Source organism: Syngnathus acus, chromosome 9 (assembly GCF_901709675.1).
Source record: "Syngnathus acus chromosome 9, fSynAcu1.2, whole genome shotgun sequence".
NCBI classification, from domain to species: Eukaryota; Metazoa; Chordata; class Actinopteri; order Syngnathiformes; family Syngnathidae; genus Syngnathus; species Syngnathus acus.
The window spans coordinates 16,405,660-16,417,353 of record NC_051094.1 but is presented as its reverse complement, the minus strand read 5'-3'; the positions used below and the strand labels follow the sequence as shown (position 1 = coordinate 16,417,353).

The 11,694-nt window shown below is 40.6% G+C and overlaps 1 protein-coding gene across 2 annotated transcripts in view; it reads right to left on the bottom strand.

Moving 5' to 3' along the window:
• Positions 1-345: 345 nt before the first annotated feature.
• The window catches only part of olfml2a (olfactomedin-like 2A), a 32,242-nt gene continuing 20,893 nt past the window's right edge, over positions 346-11,694 (bottom strand). For both annotated transcript variants that reach the window (XM_037259471.1, XM_037259472.1), the window contains exons 7-8: positions 10,551-10,736; positions 346-1,775 (exon numbers count right to left, since the gene is read on the bottom strand). In XM_037259471.1, the coding sequence (XP_037115366.1) occupies positions 1,171-1,775; positions 10,551-10,736 (791 nt within the window). In that variant the 3' untranslated portion in view covers positions 346-1,170. The remainder of the gene's footprint in view (positions 1,776-10,550; positions 10,737-11,694) is intronic.

The window sequence follows — 11,694 nt, the reverse complement described above, 5'->3', positions numbered from 1 at the left end:
GAGAACCGGGACGTTCGAAAACCGAGGCTCCACTGTACTTGCATTGTACAGTTTACAATTGCTTTGGCTGGAGGTCACTAATGGTTTAGCGGCTTTGATGCAGGCAGTATGGGTTCAGTTCCAACTCAGTGATGGTGTGAAAGTGAGTGCGAATGGTTGTTTGTTTCTATATGCGCCTTGCCACAGCTTGGTGACCTGTCCAGGTCACTGTCTGCTTTTCACCTGAAGTCAGCATGGATAGGCTCCAGCACCACTCCATTCTGAGCAGGATAACAGATATTGACAATGGATGGATGGATTTGGTTAGAATTCATGTAGAAAAAAGGGTGTTTTTATTATTATTTGTTTTATCAGAATGCATGCTAAGCGTCCTGTAAATATATATATGAAACAGAGTGGTTTTGTAAAGCTAAAGTTATTAATTAAGCTCCAGCCTCCTCTGTATAAGTTATAAAGCAGCTGAAACTATGAAATGGCATTCATGCTATGAAATGCAAGCCTATAATTCCCTTTAAATGGATCGTCACAAATTCTATAGACACATTGGCCAACTTGTTGGTACCCTTCCGATAAAGAAAAATAAACTTTCAATATGCACCGAATTAATCTGAAATTGACAGGAGCGTGCTAAACTGTATGTAGACAAGCCACAAACTTTCTAGGAGAAAGTCCTTCGCAAAGATGAAACAAAACTGGAGCTTTTTGGCAAGTCATATTAACTTTAGCTTTACATGCACAATCATTACATTTTCACCTAATGTGAAACATGGATGAGACTGCAACATCAAACACAGGGTGTCTGTAGTATCTGTGCAGAGTACAGTGAATCAATCATTGTAGGCATTTCTTTCTTTCACTGAAGGGTTCAAAATATTTTGCCAATACGTCTATTTGTTTTTTCACTTCTCAAATAGTTAGCCAGCCTGCTGACATTTCATGAATGAACATAATATATGTACATGAGCTCTGCTTGTTGAACATCAACTCAACTTGTAAGATTGTCAAAAGTCTCCGCCCATTCAACAGCAAGGCCATTTGTTTGAATTACATGTACTGATACTGTATGTTACGGTATGTCCTCAGTCTTAAGACAAATAAAATATAAAACACTGAGCACTTCAAGTCCATAACAGCAGGTATGCTGTGAGGTTACTGTATTTGTGGCAGCTCTCACTGGTCGACAAAATGTAACCGATATGTAACCTGATTGCCATTGTCCCAGGCATACAAAACCTTCTCCTTGGGGTTATAATCGATTTGTGTGGTGTATGAATACTCATTGGTAAAGGCCAGACGTGGAATAGCCTCTGTGTTGGTATGGGTGTCATAAGCATAGCGCACCTCTCCTTCCTTCTGGTTGTATACATTGACGGCATACAAGACACCACAGATGATGAAACAATTGCCATAAGAGTTCCTCTTGAGACCTGTCCTCCAGGTTGTTTCCTTTTTTAGGGACAGGTCTCCGGGATCAAGTTTACTAATGATGATGACTTCTTGTTGGTTGTAGTCATAATCTATTGAGGGATAGATCACCCACAGTCCACTTTCATCCACTGCAAAGTCAATATCAGAGTGACCTCTCCATTTCCATGGGGTGGTGTCCTCATAAACCACATCATGCAACAATGTCCAGGCAGCCACATATCGCATCTTCAGGTCATACTTGATGATGTTCTTGGTGAAGGCTCTATTGTAGTAGAAGGCTCCATTATAAACCACATGACCTGTGCCAATCCAATTGTAAGGAAGTTTGAAAAGGTTGCTCCAGCGGCCTGCAGCAGGGAAAACATTGAATTAGTTTTTTATTACACCTTCTATTTTGTTAGGAAACCAGGACTTTGTACATTAAATGCAACCGTACAATAAGCTGTAAATTATTGGCATATCAAAACAACCAAAGTGCCACCAACGTATAGCTTTTATTTTTGGTTTATTTTGGTCTGGTTTCTTTTCATAAAAAAAATATATATATCAAAATGTGCAAAAACCGCACTGGTCAGCACGTCCACCTCACAGTTCAGAGGTTGCGGTTTCGATTTCACCTCTGGCCCTTCTTGTGTGGCGTTTGCATGTTCTCCCTGCGCCCACATGGGTTTTTTCCAGGTACTCTGGTTTCCTCATGCATCCCAAAAACATGCTTGGTAGGCCGATTGAACGCTCCAAATTGCCCATAGGTGTGTGTGCGAGTTTGGATGGTTGGTCGTCTCTGTGTGCCCTGCGATTGGCTGGCAACCAATTCAGGGTGTCCTCCACTTGCTGCCAGAAGACAGCCGGGATAGGCACTAGCACAGTGGTCCCCAACCACCGGGCCGCGGACCGGTACCGGTCCGTGGGTCACTTGGTACCGGGCCGCGGAGCCGCACAGGAAAAATTTCATTGACAATCAATTCATTCAGGTTAAGACGCTCGTCCCGGTCACGTGACATGTTTCCCCAGTCGAGCCCGCAAAGCTAGCAAAAATGAGTAAGAATTTATTTTGAAAAATATAAAAAATTTGGCGAATCTCTCCCTATTACATCTGTCGGTGCATCTGAAAAATAAGGACTCTTGACACAGGGCGCTCGTCTCGGTCACGTGACATGTCACCACAGTCAAGCCCGCGAGGCAAGCAAAAATGAGCAAGAAACAGAGAAGTTTGGAAAGCTTCTTCAGAAAGGGAAAAACGTCCAATGAGGACACTGAAGAAGAAGAGGCTACGACTTCTAAGAAAAGGAAAGCTGCATTTAAAAGAACATTTCTGGAGTCCTACTTAAAATATGGATTTATCGCCACAGGTGACTCTAACGCGCCAAGTGCACTCCGCATATGTGGCGAAAGGCTAGCTAACAAGGCAATGAAGCCTTCAAACCTGCTTCGGCACATGGAGACCAAGCATCCTGCATTTAAAGACAAACCTTAACCACTTCGGGTGTCATTGTCTCCGATTACGCCTAGATGGGAACGGCTCATTTCTGAGAAAAGAGCTCGGTGCTCCCACTAATTCAACGTTTTATCTTTATGTGGTTTATATTTGTTTTTATGCCAGTCGTATCATGTTATTTCATCCTATTTATATATATAAATATTTAAATAATAAATATATAAATATATTTATTTATATAAAGGCCGGTCCGCGAAAATATTTCTGACACGTAACCGGTCCGTGGTGCAAAAAAGGTTGGGGACCACTGCACTAGCACACCCGCGACAAGTGGTACAGATAATGGATGGATGTGCCAAAACAAGTCATGTATGTCTCTATGGCATTCATATTACCGTTTTTTTCCATGTATAATGCGCAAAATGTAACTAATTTATTGTCCTAAAATCTGGGGTGCGCATTATACATGGGTACAATTTTTTTAAATTATTATTTTATTTTAATTTTATTATTTTATTATTTTTTTTGTGAAGAAAAATCATGGTACAACAATTTTTGAAGAAAATCTTGTCACGGATGGTTCTTTACAACGTCACTTTCCTCTCTTTTCATTTTAACCTAACTGATCGCGGTGGTGCCTTTCTGGGCAGTCGGAGAAATCAACGGCAACAAAAAAAAAATACATCCAGCCTAGTTAAGAAATCACCAGAAAGATCACCATGACAATTGTGAATAATAAATAAATAATTATTATATATATTATATATATTATTATTATAATAATAAATAATTGTGATAAATAACTGGAACATCACTCAAATATTGGTGATCCCGTTGAGAGTCTCACATATTTCTTCGCTATCGAGTTTGCTACTGCATGCGCAGTGATACTGACCGGCAGAATAACATCCGGTTGTTCCCAAAGATGATCTTTTTTCTGAAATAATTTTATGTTTACGGACTTAAGTAACCCGGCCGGGTCATACCAAAGACTATAAAAATGGGACCCATTGCCTCCCTGCTTGGCACTCAGCATTAAGGGTTGGAATTGGGGGGTTAGATCACCAAATGATTCCCGAGCGCGGCGCCGCTGCTGCTCACTGCTCCCCTCTCCCCCAGGGGATGGATCAAAATCACACGGGGATGGGTCAAATGCAGAGGACAAATTTCACCACACCCAGACGCGTGTGTGACGATCATTGGGACTTTAAAAAAAAAAAAAAAAAAAGACATTTAAAAAAAAAAAAAAAAAGTCAAAATTTGGGTGCGTATTATACATGGGTACAGGCTTTTTTCCAGCATCGACATGCCATTTTTAGGGTGCGTATTATACATGGGGGCGCATTATACATGGAAAAAAACGGTAGTCATTAAGTAGTGTACTAGAAGGTTTCATAATTAACAGTAGTATAAAACAAAATTGTCTTATGTTTGTAATAATTTTCTACTAGGCTACAGTAAACCAGTAAACTTATTAAACTTTTTTTTTTAAGTGGTGCCACTGTCAGATGATTTTTCTTTCTTGCTTGCTTTCCTTCCTTAAAAGGCCAAATGTGTTAAAAAGCAGATTTCAAACTATACGTATATTTTGGTCAAGTAGAGTTCCAAAGTTTTTGGCAAGCAAGTCCTAAAAATAGTAGCTTGACTTTGACTAAGGTCATATTATTCGAGTCCCACATCTCTGCCAATTTGGGCTTTATATTTGTTTCCAGCACAAGTCTGGCATGAAGTCGAACTGTACAAAGTGACATGCGACATCAAGTTTTGGTATTTTTACAGATGTCCGCAGTTATAAATGGGCAGTTTGCACTGTTGTGGATGACTTAACATGTCGCCAGTCGAAGCTTCGCCTGTCGTTGCCTTTAAAATTGTCAGTTGACAAAGCAGGAGTAGAAACTGATTTGCAGGAGTCCTTGCAGAAGGCTTATAGGGAACTGCAAGCAGATGCCCATGGGTGGATGATGTAACACTGGCCAGAGCAATCGCAAATCACCGCTGTGAAGTGGACACTCAGACACTCCCTTCAAACGTGAACCCGCACCCCACAAGGTGAGCCTAACCATCATGCAGTTGATGAATTGTTTTCTAGAATTGGTTTGCGGGTTTGATGCACGCTGTTGTGATACTTAGGAATTATATTCGTTGACATCCACCACACGTATCGCCAGAGCTCAGGATCTATCTGCCTGCACCTTGATCAAATTCTCCACAAGTGTGTGTCACACTCCGTGAACTAATTGGACATAGTAGTTAGACATAGTTCCAGCAGGCATAAAATGTCACTCTACTCTCAGCCACCAAATTTTCATGTGAGCTGGAGGCATGTAAAAGAAAAGGCCCTCGGCACAAAACCCCAAGATGCCTCAGTCTTTACACTTGAGTGAACTTGCTCTGTCTACGAATACAGAGCTCTGAGATTAACACCTGATTTGTTCTTTAGACGGTTATTCTTCTGGGAATTGTTGCGCAGTAGATTTGATTATGATTGTGTTAAATCACACCAAACAAGCCGCAGGATAAAATTAACTACAGGTTTGATTCAAACTAACTGTTACTGTAAAAACACCCTTAGGAGCAGGCATCGGTAATAAAGACTAATCTTCTGAACAGGCCTTATTAGGCCCAGATCCAATTTCTGTGGCTGTTAAAACTTGGGAATTAATCAGTGAAAATATCAGAGCATGTGATATGTAATTTTCTGGACACATTCAGAACATGCACACAAACTGAGGTAATTGTGGGAACTCCATATGTCTTGTGCTCACATTGCATAGCTTTTTGAGAGCTCAATGTAAAGTCACTTGCTCAGGAAGTTCAGGACCCCTTTGCTGTGTTATAGTAATTAATATGTTCCATTGTTGTGTGTATGATGATGTTATCTTCACGGTGCCATTGACAATGTTTGTACAATACCAGACTGTATGTAGAAACTGGTATTATGTGACACGACCGTTTGTTTAGTAATTCACCACTGAACCAACATATTGTGTACCTCTGGTGTCATTTTTGAATCACATCCTATTGGTCCTCCTAACCTTTCAACCTCAGGAAGTTTGATATAGATTTGAAAATATAAAAATCCCAAGGACAAAAACAGTGTTGTTAAACCCCCCAACCACCCACATCACCAGAGCCAACCCTCATTGCTAATCCCTTCCTACTGGGCCTTGTTCAAAGGAAAGGCCAGAGCACATGTCAGAGAACAGCAGGCATCACTGCCACTCACCAAGACAGCTAGTCATCCGCACACAGCTGTGAGCTCACCTCACTGCAGGATGCTTTAAATGCAAGTGAGTTTAGAAAGCCCATTGTCTAAACAGATCTACATCAACAAGCCAAATCCTATGAAGGCAGATCTCATCTTTTTAAAAGAGTCTAATCCAATTCCTCGGTTGATGTGCATGTAGGAGTTGATTTTCCCACCCTCTAAAGGAATGAAACAACCAAGACCTAAATTCCTCAGATCCAAGCGGTTTCACAGAGCGCTTTCCAAAGAGTGAGCTTAATACCATTAACCCCACATCCAATCTAGCTCTATTGTTATGGTTTTAACAGGGCAGCGAGTGTGCCTGTTGTACTTCAAAACAACTATACTCTCTTGTAATATGGAGAATAATGTTCCGGTTATTGCAGTCATTGTAAGTGGCAATTCCATTACATATTTTTTTTTAGCATTTGACTTAACTAATGACTTATGATCAAATTATTTAAAAAACTAAAACAACGTAACAAGCAGCTAAACCTTCAGTGGTGGCCTGTACCAATTAAAAAAAAGTCATTTTTGGCTCATTTGGACGCTTGCTTACAATTTTTTCTTTTACCCTAAGTTTTGGGGACTGCATGGAGGTGAATATTTTAAATTGGGATTTGGGTGGAGTTCCATAGCGTGAAGGAATATATGAATTGATATTAATTTTAAATGAACTCATTTGTCTTCCTATGGGCTCTCCACCTGTGGGGTTGGGTGGAGATTGCGTGCAGTTTGAGATGGGCGGTAGTCAAAGGTGGGGCACTATCCTTACCTACAGGTTCTTGGAATTTCACCTCTCAGTCTGGGAAGTAGCTTGATCAGGGGAAATATGGTGAGAGGGTAGGACTAGATATTGTTGCAATCGCTTCAACTCACAACTTAGTGTCCAGGGCCAGTCCCCTTGTTGAGAGGGTTTGGACTGTCTTCCACTCAGGTATTGCACTAAGCACCACAGTGAGGCGTGAGTGACCGTCAGGCCGTACTTTACCCTCCTCTACATAAAACTGATCCCAGTCTGAGCCGCATCCATCATATTTTATAATATATTTCATCATAACATAAAATAACAGCCATCAGTCATCTGAAATTATTGGAGTAGCTATGATGTTTCTTACAGATTCATGCCCATGGACAACCACAGTTAAAAGGAAGGTTAACTTTTTATTTTGTTGTTTATTATTATTATTTTTTTTATCATGCTCTGCCAGAGATGGGGACTCGAGTCACTGTGACTTGGACTCGAGTCGACTCGAGTCGCTGTTTTGATGACTTGTGACTTGACTTGACAAAAATAAAAAAACTTGAGACTCGACTTGGACTTGGAAGTTAAAGACTCGGGACTTGACTTGACTTGAGACACGATGACTTGAATGACTTCAGTGTTATTTAGTTTATGTTTTCAGTTTGAATATAAAATTAATAATACATTTAAAAAAGTAATATCGATAACACGGTAGGAGCGCAGGCTGAGAATGGCGTTGTCATGATTGGATCGCTACCCTGTCAATCAATCAGTCGTGCCCTCTCTACCTACCTAACGTGTTTATTGGAGAATCACGCCCCTTTATATCAGACATGCACAAACATGTCAGCGGGAGTGGTACCGCGAGGCAAAAGACGGACAGCACAGTGCAAGATATGCAACAGAAACATTTCAGACAGCCAGACGACAACTTCAAACTTTGTCTGTTTGAAGCTTATAGAGCTCTGGTGTCTCCAGATGTTACAGATGAAACATAAAATGTTTCTAATGCTCTTTAATGTGTTTCTTCTTTCAGATTTTTTTCAGATACTTTTTTCATATTTGCAACTCAAATGTGTCAGACACTGTCGGCAGACGTTCATTTGTTTAGATTGAGCTGTTAATCATTGTATGAGGTAATTTCTTTTTTGTTTGATTCCATGGTGTATTTGACTAAATATCAGTAATTACAGTGCAAATCCAAATTATTGTCATATATTTTAAACAGGTTAGACACATTGGACAATGATGGTTACTTAAAGTTACTTATATCTTGTCTTTTCACGTTACTAAGATCAGATTCTGCGGGTAAAATTGCAATAATAAGGTGACTTGACTTGGACTTGACTTGACCTATTTAAGGACTTGACTTGGACTTGACTTGACCTATTTAAGGACTTGACTTGACTTGCCCAAGAAAAAAATGACTTGGGACTTACTTGAGACTTGAAGGTTAAGACTTGAGACTCACTTGAGACTTGCACATGTGTGACTTGGTCCCATCTCTGTGCTCTGCATTGTCAGTGTTGTACAGAAAATGCCCATTCTCAAAAAAGTGAAGCGTGACGCACAACATTTTCACCAGTCAACGTATGGCCACAGTGCATGATATGAGCTGGAGACAGTTAAAAAGAAAATACTGCTTTAATGAGGCAATACCTTTCCATAAAAAATCTGGGAATGCTACCATTCTCTTGTTAGGTTCTGGGGGAATCCTTTCCAGTTCTTTTATTTTTCATGCTTGCTATGCTAATAGTAACTCCCAGAAGACTCCATATTCTCACTTGAACTATTTAATGGATGCTAGAAAAATCAAAACACAGCCTTAGAGCCTTTTCTGCCAGATTGCGGAAGAAGGTTCAATCCCCACCTCCTAGGATTCCTACAGTATTTATATATATGTACGTATACCCTTGTCCACACACCCACTACAGCCTTAACTGAAATCAACGAATAAGTGTGCCAAGGGTGTCATAGATAAGATGCTAAACCAAGAGAAAAGGTCACAGTAACAGAATGACCTAGTTAAATTCACCTATGTAATTAATCAGAGGCCTAATCAATATTGAACCACTGTTACTTCAGTATTGACCAAATTAAGGAGAAAGAGAGAAGCCTTGTTCAGATGGGAGAAGACATGTAGAAACTGAGGGCTTTCTTGAAAACCTTACAGGACGCATAGTCTTTTTCCATGGTGATGTTCGCTGACCAATCTTTCTGGAGTACCATTTTGCGGGTCCTCTAGGAATGCCTGGCAGGATCCCCAGTCAGTAGGCCTTTCAAATCTCACCTTGGCTCACAGGAGGTAAGGGACATTGAATACAAGTGGTTTAGTCTGTACCTCCATTGTTGAGGCAGCCAAATGGAGCTATGGCTGTAAAGTGGTTGGTGCCAGTCATTGCATTAATCCCTGAACCGTTTGGTGGACACAGAAGAGGTGAGAAATGTGGTCAAGAGGAAGAGGAGTCCTACCAGGCCTTTTTTGTCTATGGGACTATTTCAGCAGCTTTACAGAGAGGGTAGGTCAAGCGGAATATGGCTTTGGTGGTTGCTAAGGCAAAAAGTTGGGTGTGGGAGGAGGAATTCTGTAGAGGCGGTGCACCATCAACATTGTGTGTAGTGGGGATGGGGCACTGCTTACCTCAAATTGGGTCAGTGTGGGTCCGTGGGGGAAATGCATTCAATTCTAATAGTTCCACTGACACGTACGCCTTCCAACAAGGAAGCAGGTTTCTGAAGACTTTGAAGGTTTCCAATATCTGGGGTTGAGGTCTGTGAGGACTCCTTGTGGCTGGGCCCGGGCTTGGATGAGAGCTGTCTCGAGTTTCTAAAGATTCTCATTAGGGGTTCTATAACCATGGCCCAGAAGCCAAGTGACCGCCCATGCACTTTAATCGCCCAGAGCATTGGCTTAACAATCGCCATGGCTTGTGTCGTTTGCCTTGATTGTGCATACTACTTAATTCCCACACTGGGTGGTAGGAGAAAAGAAGTCACTGCTTACTAGTTTCATGTATCATTGGGTAAGATGCAACATGAAGATCAGCTTTATACAGATTGTCCTTGTTTTGGTTCTAAATGTGGAGATGTATTTCTGCTGCTGTAATGGGGCTGCTGTTTAAGTGAATCGATTCTCATAGGGTCCAGAGCTGCTGACAGAGCTGGCAGGCAGGCATCCCTCCGTTCACCCAACCATCCAGCCACCAAACCACTCAGCCACCCGTCCATCCGCCCATCCATCCATCCATCCATCCATCCATCCATCCATCCATCCATCCATCCATCCATCCATCCATCCATCCATCCATCCATCCATCCATCCATCCATCCATGCATCTATCCATCCATCCATCCATCCATCCATCCATCCATTTTCTAAACCGCTACTCCTCATTCGGCTCCCAGATGCCAGTGGGCTGGCACAATCTGGACTGGTGACCAGTAAATCATAGTCTTCAATTAACTTCCAACTTTACTGTAGGTGTGAATGGTAGTGCCCTATACGATTGACTGACAACCAGTCCAGTGTGTACCTTGCCTAAATTCAGTGGGGAAGGACACCAGCTCACCCGTGACCCTAATGAGGACAAGCAATATAGGAAATTGATGAATGGATATTCCTTCTTCCATAATAATTTTTTGTTTCAGTCACCTTTATGCATAAACATTGTGTTAAAATTGCAAAACAAGCACACCTTGTTTGAAGTTGTCCAAGTTACGAAACTCCACCAAATTGTTGCCATAGTAATAGTTGGTGACGTAGATCTTTGAGTCTTTAGCCAGTGGATCCTTCATCCAGGCTCCTTCATTGCGGCCATAACTATGTTGCTTCTCTGGCTGCTCGATTGATGCTAGAGTCCCTTCGCAGTGAAGGATTTTCCCTGCAAAAGAACACGTTAAACGTTCAGCATATGTAACTGTGATCCACGTTTAAACTCATATTTAGTGATTTTTGTTTTGTTCCATATTCAGACAAGCAATCAAAACTTCCTCTTTTCTTTCCCGCAAAAAAAACCCCACTGTGCTGAAAAATATGATAAGCGTTTTCTGAGTAACATTTTGGCAATAAGAGATTTACAGAAAAAGTCTTGCTGTCTCACATGTCACCAGGGCTTCTAAATAAGCTCTAATGTTTGTTGCACTGTGAACAATTAACACACTCAAAAATAATAGTGTGTTTTTGTGAGGTGTGTTTGTGCTCCAACACAACATTTTCTGCAAGATATTTAAAGATCCTAAAGGGAATCTATGTCATGGCTGTTACATGTTTTCTCTTTTATGTATGGTAAAAATAGTTAGCCAAACAACCAATCAAAATAGGCTGAAAGGAACATTAAAACCATAAATAGAAGTTTGTCATGGAGAGCCATCGCTTTACACGTTTAAGTTACTAATATGTCTCGTTAAAAAAAAATAGGAGCAATAAAATGTATATTTGTGGAAACATAGATTTACATGTCTGATACGAAATATATCTTTAACAACTCGGTGAGAGAGTTTATAAAATGCCAATTCGATCGTTAAAAAATATTTTGTTTGAAAAAGAATTTGGTTTTATTTGAATTATTTTTATGTAGTGATAAAAATACCATCGATACATCTGTTTTTAATAGTACTACTACAACCACAATTACTACTACTACTGATAGTAATTGCCAATGATGCCAATGATTATTGAGAAGGTAATGTGCAGTAATTGATTGTGACCATAACTTTCATTCACTTCATTCCGCATTGACACTTAAAGAAAATTCTGAAAAACAGCACGTCAGACAAAACTGATGAATCATTCTCTTTTCCTCTTTCTTTTCTTTCTAGATCTAGAACAGCACAGTATAA